Genomic DNA, 21,551 nt, shown 5'->3' on the forward strand with positions numbered 1-21,551 from the left:
TTTCAAAACTTTCTATCAAGCTCCATTTATCTAGACAGTGTGTTATTGAATATGGATGAGTATATATGCCATGGGACAGAACTGAGAATCTGAAATAAACTGTTATGTTTATGGCCAATTGATTTTCCACAGTAGTGAAAAAGACAATTAAATGGACAAAGGGCAATCTCTAAAAAAATTACTGGGGCAATTATATTTCAACATTAATTAATTAAAAATAAAAATATATATGAAATAACTCATATCATTGTCTCACACCATATTAAAACAAAAAATAAAAAAAACTCAAATGGATCAGAGATCTAAAGTTAAGAACTAAAATCATAAACTTCTGATATAACATAAGAGAAAATTATTATGACCATTGGCTAGGCAAAGAGTTCTTATGTGACACCAAAAGCATGATATATGAAAGAAAACATTACAAGTTGTATTTAATGAACCTAAAAAATATGTGTAATTTGGACTTAAATCAAAACTTTCCTATCAAAAAGTCACTAAGTAAGAACATGAAAAGAAAAAGCAAGGCAAGTAAAGGACAAAGTATTTGCAGTCACGTATTTCATGACAAAATCATATTCAGAATATACAAAAACCACTTACTGCTCAATATTAAGAAAATAAATAATACCATATTTTACAGTCTATATGAGTAGAAATGGCCTTAGAGAAGATATAGAAATTGCCATTTAGCATATGAGAAGATACTCAAAATTGTTAATCTTATAGAAATGCAAATTGAAACCACAAGGTGATATGATTTCATACCCCTAGAATGGCTATAATAAAGAAGATAGATAATATCAAATGTTGGCAAGAATGGGGAGAAACAGGATATCTTATACACTGCTAATGTGAATGTAAGATGAGGCACAGCCACTTTGTAGAACAGTTTGGCAGTTTCTTAAAAACTTACACATGTATTTACCATACACCTCAGGAAGAAATTTGTATAAGAGATCTGAAAATATATATCCACCCAAATACTTGTGCATGAAATCATTTATTCATAAAAGTTAGTTGCTAAGAGAGTAGATCTTAAAAGTTCTCATCACAAGAAAAAAATTGTGACTATGTGTGATGATGAATGTTAAGTAGACTTATGGTGGTGATCATCTTGTAATATATACATATATTGAATCATTATGTTGTACACTTAAAACTAATGTAATGATGGCTTCACAGGGGAATTCTACCAAATAAAAAAGGTAAACTAATATAATGTTAATATGTCAATTATATCTCAATAAAAAAATGTTAAAAAGTGGAAACAACCCAAATGTTTACCAACTGATGAATGAATAAACAAGATGTACACATTGTGAAGTACTTTTTAGCAAGAAAATGTAACAAAATACTGATACCCAATACAACATGACAAATCCTCAAAACTTTATCCTAAGCAAAAGAAGCCAACCACAAGAGACAACATAGTGTACCATTCCATTTATTTGAAATGCACAGAAACAGCAAATCAATAGAGACAGAAAAATTAATGATTGCCTGGGGCTAGAGTTGGGAACAAAGAGAGACAATAAAAGAGCTCTTCTTTGGGTAATGGAAATATGTAAAACTGAATAGTACTGATGATCAAATACCTCTACACATTTGCAAAAGTTTTTGAATTATAGACTTGCAATGGGTAAATTTTATGATACATAAATTATTCCATGATAAATCTGGGTTTTTTAAATCTGGGTTTTAAAAGGTCTGAAGACCTTCTCTATAATGAGTTTTCCCATATTTTATGTTTATATTTTCTTTGTGTCTGTGTGTGTGATCTTTTAAGGTGCATACTGTGAGGAGTCAATGGAATGTTATACTTCTCAGGCTTGTTGGAAAGGGGAAATTTGCCAAAATAAAAGCTCTGCTTACATTTGTGAATGCCCAGAAGGATTTTTTGATGAAAACTGTGAAACCAATGTGAATGAGTGTTCATCAACACCATGTCAGAATGATGCTGACTGCATTCATATTCCAAATGTAAGTCTGAATCTAAGAGAGTGATTTATATATACATTTACCATTACCAAACTATCTGAAAAGTACAAATATAATTAAAGTTTCATTAACATATTATAAATTTCAAAATCAGAAGTATCAGAAAAGATACTTCATTTGTTGATTTTTTTGTTTTCCTATTTTAAATAAAAACCCCAATTTACAAACAAATTTCATTTTTGCTCTTCCACTGAAATTATCCCTTGTGAACAATATAATTTTTTTTTTATTTTTTTTTTTTATATTTTATTTATTTGCGAGAGAGAGAATGAGAGACAGAGAGCATGAGAGGGAGGAGGGTCAGAGGGAGAAGCAGACTCCCTGCTGAGCAGGGAGCCTGATGTGGGACTCGATCCCGGGACTCCAGGATCATGACCTGAGCCGAAGGCAGTCGCTTAACCAACTGAGCCACCCAGGCGCCCGAACAATATAATTTTGTAAACATTTCATTTTTAGTTATTTTTAATTTTTTGTTTATTTGATACTTTTATATTTAACATTTGAATTTAACATTTAAATAAATAAGACTAGGAAATGATGTAATAATTTCCACAACTCACTATCTTTTTCTTTTAGTAAGATTCATTTTTGAATTTCTATTATAAATTCATATTAATATCTTGAAGTCTTCCTAACTCACATATTTGATGGTTGATACTGGCTATCAGCTGGGCCCTCACCTGGAACTATCAATCCAGAATCCTAAATATAACTTCTCTGTAAGGCCTGGGCTTCCTCACAGCATTGTGGCTGGGTTCCAAGAGCAAGCATCCCAAATAATTAGACAGATATGGTATGGCCTTTTAAACAGAACTTTGAAAATCACAGAGCATTACTTTCTCCATAGTCACAGCTTGCTTACATTCAAGGGGGAGGGAAGGATAGTTCCTAATTCTCAATTAAGTGTTTAATTCAGGTGGTAGGAAGTGTGTGAGATGATTGTTGTGACATTTTGGAAAATAGATTCTTTCACATTGTTATACAGAGAACTTCTACATGCTTATAAAAATAGCTTCCATTCCTCGCCAGGTAAGAATCCTTTTATTATCTTTGAAATATCCAAAAACGTTTGTAAAAAATATTTTCTGATCTTTCTTAGGGTACTATGTACATCTGTTCACCAATATTTACAGGCAAGCTTTGTAAGAGACAACTTCAAACACCACGTGAGTCATTTCCTTGCAAGAATAATACCACATGTACGAAATATGAGAAAGATTATCATTGCAGGTATAATTAATTACTTTCCTATTTTTTTAGACAAAAATACATGAGTTTTAAGACCATGTGGACAAAAATAAAAGAATGTTCTGTTTTAAGCTTAAATTTTATTTAATGGCATCTAATATTCTACTTTAAGTTAAGGTAAAAACATTTTAATGTGTTTTTATGAGTTACTTTAAAAAACTAAGAAATTCTCAGGCATAATTTGGACAAAGAGTTGTAAAACATTTTTGTTTTATAATGGAGATATTTAGGATAACTGAATAATATTTAAAGGTCTATAAAGAAAAGATAAATGTAAGTATGTCTACTATACATAGACGATGTTATTATTATATTTTGAAAGTATAGAGTAAACCATCTCTTCCTTCAATTTGCAGACCTCGGTTGACAGTTTTTTAGGGTCTTTAGGCAGGATTTTAAAAAATATTGTTTTCTTTAAATAAGGATTTTCTAAAAGTTACTCATTTGTAAAAGACAGAAGTGACCTAGTTATCTGGGCCTGTAATTTTAGTCCATTTCAAATAGCTTTATAGATAGTTTCTCACACCATTAGGAAGTACAATTTGTACTCTTCACACTTACTTGACTTTTATCTGGCTGCTTAAAGTAAGTTCTGTTGGGCATTACTGAAGGGCAGTAAACAGCCTCAAAATGTTAGAATATTCATAAAAGCAGAAAATTACTAGCTATGGTACAGGAAAGCCTTAAATATACTGAAAAGAAACAGAATATGCATACACATCACAGAGGTACCAAGGACGGTATTTTCATCAATTTCGAAAGGAACTTAATTGCAAAGTTTAAAAACATACCAAGCTTTTAAAATGTGACATTTTCAAAAGAAAATGAAGAGAAGCTTCTTCATTATACAAAATCTTGGAAGATCTAGGCAAATTTGTGTATGCATTCAATCTTATATTAATTTATCAATAAATTCAATTGCTATCCTTTTAAAAATATTGACTTTTTAATTTATAATTTCTAGTTCTGAGCCTTATAGTGCAAGTATATTTATAAATATACATAGAAAAGTGATCAACATTTAAAAATATAGGTAGCATTGTATAAATATGTAAATATACATTCACATATATATTTATTTTATTTTTATTAGGTAGGATGATTTTATTGGCCCTTATTTTTAGCATTATTCTGATGTCTAGAAGGCTTTGTTTTAAATATCATCAACAGGAAAACTAGATAACCAGAGGCATTATTGCCATCTCTCAGTTGATTGTTCTGTTATTAATTAATAGATTTAATTTTAAAATTATGGAGTTCAATCTAGAATGCTTTGTTAAGCATGTGCTAGATAGGATGGATGTTGTAAAAATTCCAGTTAGGTTTCTCTAGGATGGGTGAAATATGTCATGCAGGTAAACTAGTGTAACAACTTTGAAGTAAACTTACTCATGAAATTAATGTGAGCCCCACTATATGTGTTCTAATTGTTGAAATGACCACATTCTTTAAGAATTTGGCAAACATTTTGCTCATCTCCAATCTACTTAATTAAAAACATGGTCCCCTCCTTTGGTTAAATTAGACTGCTGATTAATAGAAGGTAAAGTATAAGGAAAGTGAAAGGAGAGTAAACACAGAACTGCCTCAACAAGGCAGAAATAACAAAGTCTAATTTGAATGATGAGTGAAAGCCTAAGCCTCAGAAATTAAGAGAATCATACAGATGTGGAACACAAGAGCAGAATTTCCAGCACCCAGATTCAAACCCCCTAAACTCACCACTGAGTCAAAATGATTTCAAACTCTGACTCAAATTAAGTGATATAGCTATAATCAACATAAATTAATAAAGCATGAAGTTGAAAAAATGACAAAAAAAATTAGTCTTGGAGTCTCTTTTTCTTGTCCCAAAGGAAATTAAGAGAATGACTGAAAATAAAAAGAAAAATGAAAGCCCTTCAACTTAAATACCTTTAAAAAATAAAAAAAAAAGAAACAATTTATCTGTGTTTTGCTACCTTAGAAAGTATATTTTTTCTAGATCAATGATTCTCACACTTTGGTTGTAATGGACTTTAGCTTTTTTAGAATCTCCTGAAGGGCTACTTAAAACACAACTATTTCCCACCCCTAGAGTTCTAATTCAATAAATCTGGGGTACGGATTGCAAATGTGCATTCCTAACAAATTCTCAAGTGATGCTGATGCTGCTGATTTGGAGACCATACTTTAAGAGTTACTGGTTAAGATGAGCTGAGCTCAAATAACATCGATGCAGAAATCCTCCTATACCTCTTTCCCTCCTACATCCATACACTTCAACCCAAGCTTTTGCTCTTATATTCTGAATTTGGGAGAAAAAAAAAAATGTGGGGCTGGGAAGAAGTAAAATGAAGAGACTAGAACACTGATGATGGTATCAGGCTCTCCATTTTAACATATAGACTAGATCTAAATTCCTATGATTAGATGAGAGAGGAACTGAAACAAAATTATTTCCTTGAGAAGGAGCATAAACCACTAGTTATGAGAATTTATTTGGTACCTAAGTAACCACAGTAATACAGTGTCAGAAAGGAGTTAATTTTTGCCTGTGTTTATACACTAGCATTTCCCTTAACACCTAGACTATCAAAACCTTTAGGTGTCTATGAACTTAGTATAAAAAAATGTTATTTTTAAGAGCAATAAGTAACAGTAGTGAAGCATCGTAAGTGGCATTTCTGGGAGCAAGTGGAATGCAAGTAGAATGTGGTGGAAAAAAGAAAATGGATAATTGATGTCTTGGTGTCATCAGAGAGGTAGAACTTAATTTTGGTAATTTTCTGAAATTACTGAGGAATTTTTGACCGAGGTGTTAATACTTTGGCTAAAATTTTTATTATTTATTTTTTGGGCTAAATTTTTTTAAAGATTTTATTTATTTGAGAGAGAGAAAGAGAGAGACAGAGCACAAGTGGAGGGGGAAGGGCAAAGGGAGAGAGAGAAGCAAACTCCCTGCTGAGGAAGGAGCCTGGTGCCAGCCAATCCCAGGAGCCTGGGATCATGACCTGAGCCGAAGGCAGATGCTTAACCGACTGAGTTACCCAGGTGCCCCTTGGCTAAAATTTTTAAAATAAAGTACAGTTTGTGGGATACAGTGATGGCAGAAAATGGAAGAAATTATTTAGAAGAATGCTTGAAGAGTTTCTCTGAATACTTGAAATCAGCTACGGTTCTGCCTGAAAAGGGATGTTTCATTCAGAGTAATCTAGAAATACTGAATGAAAAAACTAAAGGATTTGAGAAGAGCTAAGGGAAACCAATAATGTTTGAGTAATCATCCTGAGTTTAGAAAGAGTGGAGGCTGTTTCTCTTCCATACTGTTGAAAGGGAAAGCTGAGATTGCAGTTAGTAGAACGGAGAGAGAAGTGTAGCTATAGTATAGAACATTCTGACATGAACTATGAACTTATGTAGATAAACACAGTTACTGCCAACATACAATCTGGCAGTGAGGGAGTAGAGGAAATAAATACCCGACCTTATTCTCCTCTCACCTCTGACCTGCTGCTAGTGCAGCACAGTAGTAGGACCCAGACAAAAGTCACAAGTCAGCATTCTGAAATACAGTATGGGATGGACAAGGATGAAAAGAAAGCATCTTGGAGGAGACTGTCCAATACTCAAAGCAACGTACAAGAGATTAAGATAATGAATTGCAAATTATAAGACATTAGGATTATGCTTAGGGAAATAGGAGAGAGAAGTGTCTTTGGAGGGGGTGAAAAGGGGATGAGATATCAGAGATTAAGATAGATTGGATGTCTACCTATCTGTGGGCTCCTGAGAGGCAGATCCTTAATCTATCCTCCACGAGGTATCAGTGACTCTTAATATAATTAAGATAACAAAATTGTGATAACAAAAGAAGGCTGCATGCACGTGAGTTTTGAGTTTCTTGGCTCTCAAATACACAAGGACCCAGAAGTTAATGGAGTGTATGACCAGAAGAGTGACCTAACCTTTAGAGTCAGCACCGGTTAGACAATAAGGTCATTCATAGTGAATCTTATGGTATGGAAACCTTTACCCATTTTCAGCACCAGGACTTGACACAGAAATGGGAGAACAGAAACCAGAGAATTGTTTCCCACTCTTCTCGATCATCATTGCTCTCTGTCTACAATGGTGAAAAAAAAAGGGGGGGTTTTGTTTTTTTAGCCACAGGAAATGAATTGTTTGCACTTTTTTTGCCCTTTGATAGTTTAAATAACCATTTGGCAGAAAGTCTGCACTTGGGTGAAACTGAACCTCCTGCTGGAGATTTTAAAGAAATGTAAAACAGTAAATCTCTATAGTGACATTGACAAATTTTCTTGAAGCATGTAGCTGAGCCACAGGAGGCCATCTTGCCACCATGAGGAAATCTAGCAAGGGGACACAGCCAAAAAAATACCAATAAGTATAGGACTGAAAGTATTAAAAAAAGCCAGAATCTATGTAAACTGAATTTCATTCAATCACAGATTTTAAATAGTTAACTTTTTGTACTATTCGTAGTTCTATTTTTTTACCTGATTATTATCTACTAAAAAAAAAACCTAAAATATTCCTATACTATAGTTGACTACTTCATAGACTATAATTTTGAATTACTGTGAAAGTCTATTCTTGCGGCACCTGAGTGGATCAGTTGGTTAAGCGTCAGCCTTCAGCTCAGGTCATGATCTCAGTGTCCTGGGATCAAGCCCCATGTTGGGCTCCATGCTCAGCAGGGAACCTGCTTCTTCCTCTCCTCCCTGCTCTTGCGCTCACGCTCTCTCTCTCAAATAAATAAATAAATAAATAAATAAATAAATACATAAATAAATAAAATCTAAAAAAAAAAGAAAGTCTGTTCTCCTGTACCATATTCAAGAGAATAACTGTGTTTTATTCATTTCTGTATCTCTGGATCCCTTTACTATATAACACATAGAATATTTTCTAAAAAAGCTATTTAATTCATTATTTAATTTGCTTATAATAAATATTTGGGATTTCACTGAGTGAGATAGAAGGTCTTAACTCTAGATGTGAAATGAAATTCACTAATTTAATAACTATTTATTGAGTGCCTACTTTTCCATAAGCTTTCCTACTGCAATAGAAACTCTTCTACTGCAGTAGAAAATAAGAAAAACAGGCAAAATATCCTCCTCTTAACAAACTTATAGTTTAGTAGGTAGGTAATGTTTTAAAGATCACTCTGACTCACTTTTGTAGACTAGACTACTAATGTATGATCCCAATCATAGAAGAAGCAGGGAGAACAGCAAAGAAGCTACTCATTTATGATACAGCCTAGAGAGAGTGATGACTGACACCATCACTAAGGTGACACGTGATGATGGTAATTAAGGATCACGTTTGGGACATATTTCTGAAGAAGATTCAGTATTTTTCTGAAGGGCTGGATAAAAAGAGGTCAAGCATAATTCTAAGGTTATTTACTCCATTGAAAGGTTAGGAATAGAATTTTCTAAAATGGGGAGGTCTATAAGAAGAGAAACATGATTGAGAGGGGTAGAAATCAAGAAATCAGTGTTGCACGTATTAGCTGAAACACATAATATAACCAAGTGAAGACATTAAGGTAGGCTTTCAGGGATGCTAGTTGCTATTTTAGAGATGTCTGGGCTACATATATACATTTGAAAGCTAGCCACATGGAGATGGCATTTAAAACTAGGAAACTGAATGAGATTAGTTTACAGTGAGCCTTGATAGGGAAGTGAGAGGTTTGCAGACTGAGACTGTGGACCCAAGAGTTAAAGGAATGGAATATGAAGCTAAAATGTAGGAGTCAGTGAGTTGAGGTGAAAAAAATACAAATGGTCATTACAGAAACTATAAAATATTTTAAGAATATTAAGACAATGGTAGACTTCTCAAAGTATGTGGTTAGATCTAATTAGAGGAAAGTGAAAATTGATCTATGCAATTGGCAATTGAAGACAATGTTTCGTTGTTGCTTTGTGGTTGTTTTTTTCAGTTTTTACTTTTTAAAGGAACATTTTGACAGAATAATGGGAAAAATTCACTCCCTATATGAGCCATCCAAACAAAACAAAACAAAGAAGAAGAAGAATGGGGAAAAATACTGATTATACTCAGTCTACAAGTGAATAGAATGAAAGACCTGGACTTTATCTATAAAGAGTAGCAGAAATATAAGTAATAGAGTGGCAGCTGAAGAAAGTTCAAAGTAGGTTATTTTAAAATATTAGGCTAGATAGGACGGGATATATAGTATACAAGCAAAGGAGTTGGCTTTGATAGGATGGTGTATGTTACATCAATTGAGATAGCAGGCAAAGTAGAATATTTGTACTTACAGAGGTGCTTTGAATATGTGGTGAGTAATCATTTGGAAACTGTCCTCTGATTAATTCGTCAAGTGAGGTAGGAAGCAAGGTGAGATGAGAAGGTGTGAAATAGTTATACAGATGAGTAGGAGGGAAATAACATTATTGATACATATCAATAGAGATCCTAATTGAAGTGAAGAATTAGTGAAGATTAATTTACAGTCAAGTGTTACATCCTCAAACCACATGTTGTTATTCATATGCCCACATAAAATAGCCTGAGTGTTGAATTAAACTAGGGTTGAATTTTAACCAGGCAACAATAACGGAGGGAATTGGGGCAAATGATTTGAGGGTGTATGCAAGAAGTAAGTATAGAAATGGACCATGTAATATAATTTAGGTAATTATTGAAGTGATGACATGATAGGGGATAAGAGACATTGAAGTGTTGGTAGGGTCAGTGGATTATGAGGAGTGGAGAATTGTTGGGGAGAAAAAAAGGACTAGAAGGAGTGAGCTGGAAAGAGAAATGAGGCTGTGAGTGGAATATGAAATACTTGAAATTAATATTAAGGAATTTAAGATTATGGAAGGAATAGAATTATGCATGATGGTAGTATATGGAATACTACAGTGGGAATAGGTTGTAAAGTTAGGATGAATATTGAAATCTTCCTCAGTATCCTCCTCCAAAATGCTAGAATTTTAAGTGGATCAACTCTGCAGATATTGAAATAACCAAATAAGACTGGGATTATATTACAAAAAGATATAATAAGCCAGGTGTTAAACATTAAAGAATTAGAGGGAATGCCCAGGAAGGCCGGCTATGAAAGCAACAGGAGGAGATATGAGTAGCATGGTTTGATGGCATCATCTTCAAATAACCGAGATTTTTAAGGAGAAGGATGAGACAGTGATCCTTTTGAAGACACAATGAGGAAAAAGGACACCTACCTGATCCAGCCCCTGAAATATGAGGGGTGAGGGAGAAAGAGTAGCCACCACTAAAAGATTAGAGTCAAAATGAAAAAATGTGTATAGAAATGATTGGGGGGAAAGATCCAAATGGTGAGGAAGGACGTGGGAGGCTCTGGGTTCTTGCAGTGTCTGGGGTAAATGGTAACAAGGGGTTAACCATTATGGCCTCAAACATGGATCATGGTGGGGCGATTGTGAGTTCTGGCATTAAGTTGGAGGTGTGAAGTCTTGTCAGAGCTCACAGAGCTCAGTGGACAGCCCTCGGAAGCTCCTGCTAAAGTGGCAGGTCTCTGTGAGCCCCATTCCATTTATATGAGTGGAAATGTCCAAGGCACTTCAGACCACAGTTCCAGCGAGGCTTTCTAGGATCCCTGATGGAGGGATCATCATCCTATTTGATGGAGGTGTAGAGGTAGTGAGCGAAGGGCATTGTGACCTGACATACAGAATTCTGAATCCTCCTCATACACTAGTTTGGGAAGCATTTTTAACATAAGACCACATAAAGGCTTTGAAGACTATCATGAATCACACTCCTAATTGCCATCACACACACACACACACACACACACACACTCACACACATACACAAATATGAAGACACACTTATCTATTCGAATATTTGCTGAATGCAATGACTCCAATATTTTCTATATATAAAGATAATCACATTCTGAACAATCAGAATGAAATGAGGAAACCTTAATCAGGAAATAAATGTTAATAAAACCAGCTAGAGTATTTCTCTTACAATAATTTTTTTCTACTCTAAAATCAATTGTTTAACAAATATTTATTGAGAGTCATCTTTGTAAAAGACACCATAAACTAGATATTGGAAATATATATATATAAATACTATATCTTTAAAAAAATAGAAATTTTGTGATGTGCATATTTTTGCTTTCTAAATTTTATTTTTTCCACCCAAATTCTAAGATATTTCATGGGATAATGATGCTCTATTTTATTCTCACAGCTTATTCCTTTTTTAATTTTCCTTTTTCCTACTCACTGAGCTGCAATTAGAGCCTGTTTGCCCTGCTTAAGTGTCAACTCAATGTATTAACACAATTTATTTTCCTCAAGTCAGTTTCAGCATTTCATTAGTTTGCATGATGTCTCACCATGTCAGCCATGGGTAGAATTAGGGTTTTCAGTTTGTGTCACAAGCAAACCTAATTAAGCATGCGATGTGACTTTCAAATAGAACACTATATACACAGAAATGCGTAGGTCAACATATTTCCTTTCAACATATAATAAAGTTATATTTTCACATTAAGTCTGACAGATGTGTTTTAAAATAGCAATCACACATTTGGATCAGAATTTGTTAATTAATGGAGGGCCTCCACTTGGTCACTCAGTAACTCTCAACTAATAGGACACCTCAATTTCTTGGAGTTAATTATATCAAAAGCTGGCTGCTGCATTTTTCTTCTCTTGAAATCAATAGCCATATTTATAAGGCTAACTTCCTCTTTTGAATAAATCATTCTGAAATTTAGTGTAGAAAAAAGTTTGTTAAAGTTTATAGTTTTATCATTGTAGATGCTGGTTATAAACTATATTACAATTAAAAATATCTAAGACATTATTGACATTTCCTCATCAAAAGTAGCTTCCACTACTGTTAGCATAATTTTATATTTTCAGGGAATTATAATTGACAGAAGTCATCCTCAAATATGATCTCCTAAGTGCTTCATTTTGAGAATATATGTTCACATCAGTATGATCTTCATCGCATTAGTCCTAGAATTATTAATTTCCCTGTAAATAATAAATAATGAAACATTATGACAGAAGTTAGTGCAGACCTCTGTGCATAAAGGTTGACTCAACATTGTGTGACTTCTAAGTTTTCGATGGCATACTTGATCAAATGAATCTTAGCCCCATAATGTTCTGCACAACATCAAATACTTCTTAATATCCAGTACTATTTTGCTATGCCTTCTGGATCGCATGTTGTTAGCAGCAAATTCTCTTTTGTATACTTTCTTTTTCTAACTGAAACCTGAGGATGTATAGTTCCCTTAGGTAGCTACTCTTCCTTCTTCCACAACCTGTGCTTCCACAACCTGTGAAAGGAAATGTATAGAAAGCCTTGCCCTTGTTATCATATCCAGACCATATTTCTTCCTCTGAAAAGCCTATCTATTTTTAGCATAGGACATTATCTATACTAGTCTCTAACTCTTTGTTCCTTCCTCCCAAGGCTCCTTTTCAAGTATCTTTTCTTCTCTCAGTTCCTGCCCATCTCCTACTAAAGGCTTTAGCATCTGGCTTGCTGTCCTTTTCTCAACCACTGTTGTCATCTTCCCTGATGACTTTGATATCCATCTTGTAAATTCACCCACCTTGGTTACTTACATTCTTTGCAATTATTTTGTAATGACTTTTCCTCTTCCTCCTGATCTTGGCAAATTTCCCATGGTCATATGTTATAATTTATCCTGACCTGTAATTGCATACCCTACAACATTTTGATTTAAGTTTCTACTCTCTGATCACCAATTCATGTATTTCAAGTTAACTCATTTGTGTACTTTAACACCAAAATTATGTCATTTTTTTCCTACAACCAGCAGGCACCTCTAATTATTTGTTTGCACTCACTATCCTCTGCCTATCACCCTTGGCCTTGGTCTTCATTTTGCTTTTTACAAAGCATAGCCATATATCCATTCTTAAACTCCTTTTTTCTCTTTTTCTATGTTCTATTGACCTGAAAACACAAAACCTGTTTAACTCTATAACCCATCGGGTAAACCTGGGTCCACTTTCTTTCATACATGTCTGATGTGGCATCTCAAACTTAATATATTCCAAATTAATGGGTTTATTTTCAATCCCTGGATAAACCTGCTTTCCTGTCAGTGTTCTTTAGACTTATCTTTGATTTCTCTGTCTCTTTCTCAGCCCACTTCTTGTCCATCATCAGCAAACACTTTTGTTCTCTCATAAATACATTTCGTGGATATGAACATTTTTATCATTATGAAGTCAACACCCTTGTTCAAGCCACCAAAAATTCTCATCTGGAACAGTTTGATAGCCTCCCACTTGACCTCCTTGTTTTGACTTCATTTAAGTATATGTAGGACATTGAATGAAAGCCTCACTAAGAAAGCAGTGATTTGAGTAAGGTGATGGAACATGCAACTCTCCGGAGGAAAAATGTCCGTGACAGAGGAAGTATCCCAAGCACAATCCCTGGCTACTGAAATCACTGTAATGAGACCAGTGTAACTGGTCTGGAGAAAGCAGGGGAAAGTAGTGAAAATGGAGAGGAAACCAGAGATAGGGACAGTTGCAGACCATGCATGCCACTGTAAGTCTTAGAATTTTACTCTAAATAAAATAGGAAGTATTACAGTGTTGCTGGCAAATGAAGGACATTATCTTCCTTATCTTTTAAAATGGTACTTTGTTGTGTTGAGCTGTGGAGTGACATAGATAGATGTAAAGAGATCTATTAGGAGCTAATGCAGTAATCTAGATAGGAGAAGATAGTGACTTGGACCAGAATAGGAGAGGACATGAAAAGAAGTGCTTGAATTATGGATACATTTTTAAAATGGAATCAATTGGATATCCTCTTATACTGGATTGAGTTAAAGAGAAAAAAAGTAAATATAATGGCTGTATAGTTTTTGGCCTGAACAATTAGAAAACAGACTTGCCATCATCTTAGATGGTAAAACTACAGTTAAACTAAGTTTGAGATAGTTTGCTTCCTTATAAGCTCTTCCACACAGGAGAGTGTGGTTTTTTTTGTTTTGTTTTGTTTTGTTTTTTGTTTTTTGTTTACATATGTTACTACCCTACTACCATTCAACAGGTTTCCATAACATTTAAATAAAATATAAGTTATTTAAAATGTTTATAAGTCTAGCCATAAACTGCTTCTGCCTATCTCTCCACCATATTCCCTTTCATTATTCAATTCCTGCCACTTTGGTCTTTGAGAAGTTTCTGGAATACCTTAACATCTCCTACTTCAAGCCTCTGTATTTGTTGGTCTCCTATTTAAAGGACATTTCCCCCAGAAACTATGGTAGCTTGATATACACATCATTGGGTGTTTTGCTCAATTGTCTCCTCAAAATTTCTTTCCTGTCCATCTTGATAAACATTCTGAAAATAGTTCTCAATTACTCTCTCTACTTTAACTTATAGTGTTTTTATAAATTATAAATCATAATATTATATATTATAAATTAGTATACATGCTAATTTTCATTAGAAAATATAACTATTTTTGTCTAATAATATTGTTTTAAGGCTTAAAGAACTGTGAAATATGAATCATATATGTTTTGAGATCCAGACAATGACTCAATTTCTCAGTTTAAGCAGAAAAGATAAATTGATAAAATGAATAGTGTATAAGTTAGACATTTGTCTATGCCCTAACAAGTTACAGTAAGCAAGCATATAGTGGTTTTGCAAAGCTTCTATTGTAAGAATAAGTCTATCTACCTCAAAGGGTTTTTTTCCAAGAAGTGGAATAAGTACATGGCAGTGTTGAAATTGATACAAGTAACTCTGCATCAGAATTTCCATCTATAGATTATGAAACCAAAGAAGACAAAAGTGAATCACAATGCTTTCTTTGTGACAAAAATTACAACTCACTTATAATCGAATGGTAAAGACCCAGAAAAAAAAAAAAAATGTAGCTAAACCTCCTCCAAGTCTTCAAACAAGTGATAGGAGTATTTCAAGATAACAGAGTCAGAGAAAATTATTTAGAGTTACTTTATAACTATCTCCTTCCATTTCCTAGAATAGTTTAGAGTTTGAAAGAGCCATTTCAGCAACTAGAAAACTTTAAGCAAGAATATGCTTGCAATCCATAAGTGACACTATTGACATACTATTTTTGAAGCTAGCTCTTTAAAAAAATCAAATAATATTTAATTTTCAATTTTCATTTTTGTTGTTTTATGGAGTGGTTACTTCATTGTTTCAATACATTAATAATTTTCCTACCAATTATTTATAACAGCATTGAAACATTTCATTTTTAATTTTATTAAGCTTATGTTTTCCTTGGGGGTTTGAAAAATATATTTTAAAAACTTGCATTTAAAATATGGTAATTATTTAGGTTCATTGATTTTCATTTTATTTTGTGAATTCCTTACACTTTAAAAATAAATATATGTAGTAAATGCCAGTATTACTGCATTAGATGAAGTATTTTTCAAAATGCTGGTGATAAAATTTGCTTACTCTGTTTTATTCAATGCTGTGTCCCCAAAAGAGCCTAATTTCTCATTAAAACCAGTAGTATGTATTCCATAGGTCATTGAACAAAGTTTGTGATACTCTATCCAAGAAATAGAGTAAAGCTAATTGTCTAATAAATATTGGCTTAAAACTGTAACCCAATAATGGAGAGACATTTCAGGTAGTTATAGGAAATCATTTTGGGAGGAAAAAGAAAAGGAGAAGATAAAAGCGTGTGTTATTTTCTCCTAGCTTTTCCATTATCATATTTTATTTCCATTATCTTTCTTTTCTTTTCCTTACATGTATCTTATTCAGGTCCTCTGTTCTTCTATATATTAGCTCCCCTTTTACCACTAAAAATAACACCTTGGATATTTTCATCACAATTATTTACATCCTTCTTACCCTCTAGTTTACATCCTTCTACCCTCTAAAAATATTTACTGTTTCCTACTACTTTAATATTTATTATAAAACAATAGTTTTATACAAAAATATAATTATACATTGGCTATTCCATGAACATGGTAAACTGAACGGCATTTCTTTCTCCTCTCCCCATACTTAAAACAGCTGACTTTTTTGACCAAAATGATTGCTAGACACCTTGATCAGATAAATAGGTTAAGTTTTAGCTTCCCTGACAATCTCAACAAAAGCAATTTATGCAGATTCTCTTGCTTTGTGAGCTGGGAAGCATTTGTAAATTAGCAGAGGGACAACAGAACAATAACCAGAAAATAGCAGCTACTTCATCAGTATAAACACTTTGACTATTTGAGGGTAGGTCAGAAATCAACTTACTTACGTGTTCTTGTTCTCCTTTGCCATAAAGAGTCAATTAAGTTCTGAATTTAAGGACTGTAGACTCTCAGTGAGAGTTTGCTCAGTGATACCAAGGAGGAAAGAGGCCGGATCTCTCTGGCCTCAGAGACCGTAAGGAGAGGACTGATGTCCTGGTTTCTTCAACTTTCTTGGCCCAATTTTTCCTTCCATTCACTGAGGGATACCGCACTTAAGACACTGAGTTAGCAAAGAAAAATTCTGGATGCAAGAGAGGCCAGAGACAGGAGAAGAGCATGAGTTAAAATAAAACGATCACAAATTGAGGATAATAGAATCTCTGGAGGAGAGAGAGGTCATATAAAATTAGATAACTGTAGTCAAAATAAGTGAAAAGATTCCAGAGGAGGGCACATAGATATACATACATATGAAGACTACAACTAAAAACATACTAATCAATTAATGACGTGGATGGAAAATTGGAAGGAAAGTGGTAATCCAAATTATGGAAATCTTGAATGCTTTATGGAAGAAGTATTTTAAAGTAGAGAAAAGAGTAAATACATAGGGATCTGCTTTTATCTTCACGTACATACATGACCTCACCCTAAATTTATCCTGGTCTTATGAAATAGTAATTGCCCATGAAGCTGTCCCTGATGCAGACTTTGAGAAAACAGCAATAACCTGTGCTTGCCATATACTGTAACCTGCATTTCTCTTGAAATATTCTTTATCTAAGTCTTTATTTCCTGTTCTCTACCATGAGGAAAGGAAAACAAAAAACAAAAAAAACTTTTTCACTGAATATGCACCGTGGCTAGGAAAATAACTACCTACAGAAGGAGCTCAAGGATTATTTATTGAAGAGCTTAATGGATGAATTAGTTAATGAATCATGATGAAGAAAGTTGAGTGTCTTGGAGAATAGATCAAGGAGATCTAACGTATGAATGATAGCAGCTCTAGAAGGAATAAAAGAACATATGGAGGAGAAGGAATAATTAATCAAGTTGTAGAATATTTCTCTGAGCTGGAGCAAGGGCTGAGTCTGAGTATTAAAAACACTCTATCCAAGCTAGATTGATGATAAAAAACACACAGTGAAATATCTATCAAGCTTTAAGGCAGGAAAAAACAATTTACCTACAAAGGAAAAGTAATCAGCATGGCATCAAATTGTTTATTTTCAATACTAGTCGCTTCAGGACAGTGGTATAACATTTATAGCTTTAGAAAGCATCTATAGACTACCCAGAGAAAATACTGCCTCCTCCAAATCTTACACATGACTACTATATATTGGGTAGTGAGAGAAATATTTATATTTATGCAGACAATCAGAAAACCTATCATCCAGGTGACCTATCTGAAGAAGATAACTGGAAAATATTCTTTCTAAATATAAAATGGACTAGAATAAAAATTTCAAAAGGGAATATGGATTAAAAATGAAAATTAAAATGTGTGCATGTATGTGTGTACATGTGCATGTGTGTACATACATGTTCATATACTCACATAGGTGAACATAAATAGATAATGATAGAATATCAAGGTACATATATAAAATAGGTGCTAAAATAGGGCTCCTGAAGCAGATGGGACATCCATGGAGGAAATTGTATTTAAGGTCTAGAACTAAAAGAAATTAATTATGTGAGCAAAGCCCCGGGATTTGTTAGTGGATAGGAAAGTAGACATCATGTGGAAGAAATATGGCATTCCACGAGGAAAATTATGTATCCAGATTTGTGAAACAATTAACTTTTGTTGCCCCCCCCAAAAAAACATAGTAAACATTATGTGATTGGCTTTACATCAAAGAAATATAAGTTTACCATTAACAGAATGTAAATGTTTTGGAGCCTTTCTTTTCTTTTCTTTTCTTTTCTTTTCTTTTTTGGGGGGTGGGGGAGCTTTTCTGAACTATGAAGAGCAGAAGGAAGGAAGGAAGGAAGAGATGAGAAAAAGAAAAAAAAAGAAGAGGAAAGGATCTCTGAAACCCTAAAATAATATTTCTCTCCAACAAGGAGAATTTATCTCAAGGGTGGAAATGAGTACCAGTGCCTGGATTCATCCATGGATCTCCTGATTGTAAAGAGCTATATGTAAACCAAAAGGACCTAAGTATGCAGACCTCTGCTATAAGACTCTTCTAAATGCATGGATCTCTAAGGAGGTAGAACAGTTCCCTAGCTACTTTATAGGAATAGTTTGAGTAATAAAGGTTATCAGTGAAGTCAGCAAAGCCATGGGCAGTGGAAAGCTGAGAAGCAGCCTGAGTTGACCATAGTGTTGGCATGCACAGTAGAAAGTCTGGCATGGTTAGGGTCAAAAAGATGTGAAGGTATGGGCAGTAAAGTTGACACAATGTTCTGGGAAGAGTGGCAGCTGTTGTAGTAGAGCCGGCCTGAAAGGTTAGTGCTGTAGTTCAGGCCCTGGAGAGTTTGAGTTTATGAAATGATCACAGTATAAGGAGAAGTGGAGGCATGAGAAGCACCATGGATTTACATGATCCCACATATACCAGTGGATGGCAGATAATAGGAGGGAACAGCATTTTTGAAGGTAAGGAGATGAGGCTTCCTCTTAATTTCAGATCTAAAGGTTTACCTGACAACTCTTTGTCTCTCTGAAGCATCTCGATCTCACTTTTTTTTTTTTTGAACTTCAGTTAAAAAGATTTAAGTTAATCACAGTCTCCAGTATAACAACATATTACCATTGATTCATACAAGGCTTCTTTCATCTTTTAATACTTGGTTGTTTATTTTCTTTCATTCCCATTCCCTACTTCCAGTCTCCTGATTTTCACTCTTGTTTTTGATACTTCTGAATATTGGTAACTCTTACAAATTCCTTCATGATCTCTTTCTCCTCTCATCTCTTGCTACTCTCATTATTTACTTTGAGCTCTAGTCATGGAGAACCACTTGCAGTTGCCTGAGAACAGCATGTTTCTTCTCAGTTCAACAGTAATAGGATAGCGCAAAATTTACACTTTATGTATGAAAAAAAACCTAAATTGGTACTAAATTAGTTAAATAAAATATATATTTTTAAATATACAATTAGAATCAGATTCATTAACATGAAACTTTTGATGACCAAGGTTTCTGAAGAAGAATGGACAATTTGGACAGGAATTGGCTTCTTGTTTATAACGTCCTTGGATTATTGGTAATATGGGAACAGTGGTGATAGACTAGGGTGGTGGGCTAGAATGACTTCTTGCATTAGCAGTTTCTGCTTTCTGTAGGTGCTTCATTTGGACTATCATGGGGAAAATATGGATATAAATGTATATTTATTACATCTGAGTATTTCTTCAGGATAAAGTCCTAGAAATAGAATTTTGTGTCAATGAATACAACATACTTTTTTTCATTTTCAAATATGAGTTTAGTGGTAACTATTTCTGTTGTACATTTTGAGGCTTTTGCATTCAAATTCTGATAGCTAGCATACATTTTCTAAGGATCAAAACTTACATACCATGAGAATCATCTATTTCATAGGAATTGGAATTCTTCATCCATATAAATAAATAAGCCTAGCATCTTTTAGTTAGTTCCACCAAATATTTTGTTCTATTCAGCTATTCTTATTTTTATTCAATTTTGGCAATCTATATTTTAACATAAACGTTTTAGCATATTTGCACTGAGGAATATGTAGTGTTGTTAGCTTCCATTTGTCCTCATATTCCCTTTTGCATTTTTATTTTTGTGTATTTGTGTTCTTTCCCTTGATTTCTTAATTACACATTCCAGAAAAATATCTATCTCATGATCTTTTTAAATAAATGACTCTAGCCATATTAATTGTAGTACTTGTTTCTTGATGTGAAATGTAGTCAGTGTAATTTTGTGCTAAATCTTCATTTAAAATAAAATTATTAGGTACTGTACATGTCCTGTAAAAAAACTTAAAAAAAATCAGTTTTGCTTAATATTGTAATGTCATAGGGAATGTGTAAGTAGGCCAATATAGTTTATTTTTTCAACGTAGAAATATGAATGAAGAAAGGGTAGAAAAACTAAATATAATAAAATTTACAGATTTTTTAAATTGCCAAATATTAGCTATTATGTTCTGATATTCACACAGACCAGTTCATAAAATGTGTTTTTGCCCTTATCAAACTGTTAAAATATTCTGATTCACTGTGTTTTAAGTGTTCATTTTTTATATTTTCTTTTTCTTTCACTTTTTGCTATATATTCTCAAGTATGAATTGTACCCTACTTTTGACATTTTTGGGGGGAGTGAGGTGACAATTCAGATTTTATTGTTTATATTGAACATATTTTATTTCTATCTACTTTTATTTCAAAGCACTTCTTTCTTTTTTTTTTTATTTTTCTTAAAGATTTTATTTATTTATTTGAGAGAGAGAATGAGATAGAGACAGAGAGAGCATGAGAGGGGGGAGCGTCAGAGGGAGAAGCAGACTTCCTGCTGAGCAGGGAGCCCGATGTGGGACTCGATCCCGGGACTCCAGGATCATGACCTGAGCTGAAGGCAGTCGCTTAACCAACTGAGCCACCCAGGCGCCCATCAAAGCACTTCTTTCTTAACTCATTTGGCTCTATTTTAATTTTTGTTAGCCACTAAGTCATCTCCCTATTTATATACTATCTCACCATATTATCTTCTATATTGTATTTCATAAAAAGTCTTATCTTTTTTTTTTTTTAAAGATTTTTATTTATTTATTTGACAGAGAGAGAGACACAGTGAGAGAGGGAACACAAGCAGGGGGAGTGGGAGAGGGAGAAGCAGGCTTCCCGCCGAGCAGGGAGCCAGATGCGGGGCTCGATCCCAGGACCCTGAGATAATGACCTGAGCCGAAGGCAGACACTTAACGACTGAGCCACCCAGGCGCCCCAAAAGTCTTATCTGTTTAACTTATTGAGCTGAACTGTTGATTCTATTTGAAATTTCTCTCTTCTTTTATGTATTTTCCCTTTATCTTTAGCATCTTTCATGTTTACTTGCACTTTT

At 33.9% G+C, this 21,551-nt stretch overlaps 1 protein-coding gene across 1 annotated transcript in view; it reads left to right on the top strand.

The window, feature by feature from the left end:
* Positions 1 to 21,551, top strand: part of LOC116635504 (protein eyes shut homolog) — a 370,431-nt gene that overhangs the window by 299,944 nt on the left and 48,936 nt on the right. The window contains exons 5-6 of the mRNA XM_032409551.1: positions 1,790 to 1,983; positions 3,101 to 3,231. Coding sequence (XP_032265442.1) covers positions 1,790 to 1,983; positions 3,101 to 3,231 — 325 coding nt within the window. The remainder of the gene's footprint in view (positions 1 to 1,789; positions 1,984 to 3,100; positions 3,232 to 21,551) is intronic.

Source organism: Phoca vitulina, unplaced genomic scaffold (genome assembly GCF_004348235.1).
Source record: "Phoca vitulina isolate PV1807 unplaced genomic scaffold, GSC_HSeal_1.0 scaffold11, whole genome shotgun sequence".
Taxonomy (NCBI): domain Eukaryota; kingdom Metazoa; phylum Chordata; class Mammalia; order Carnivora; family Phocidae; genus Phoca; species Phoca vitulina.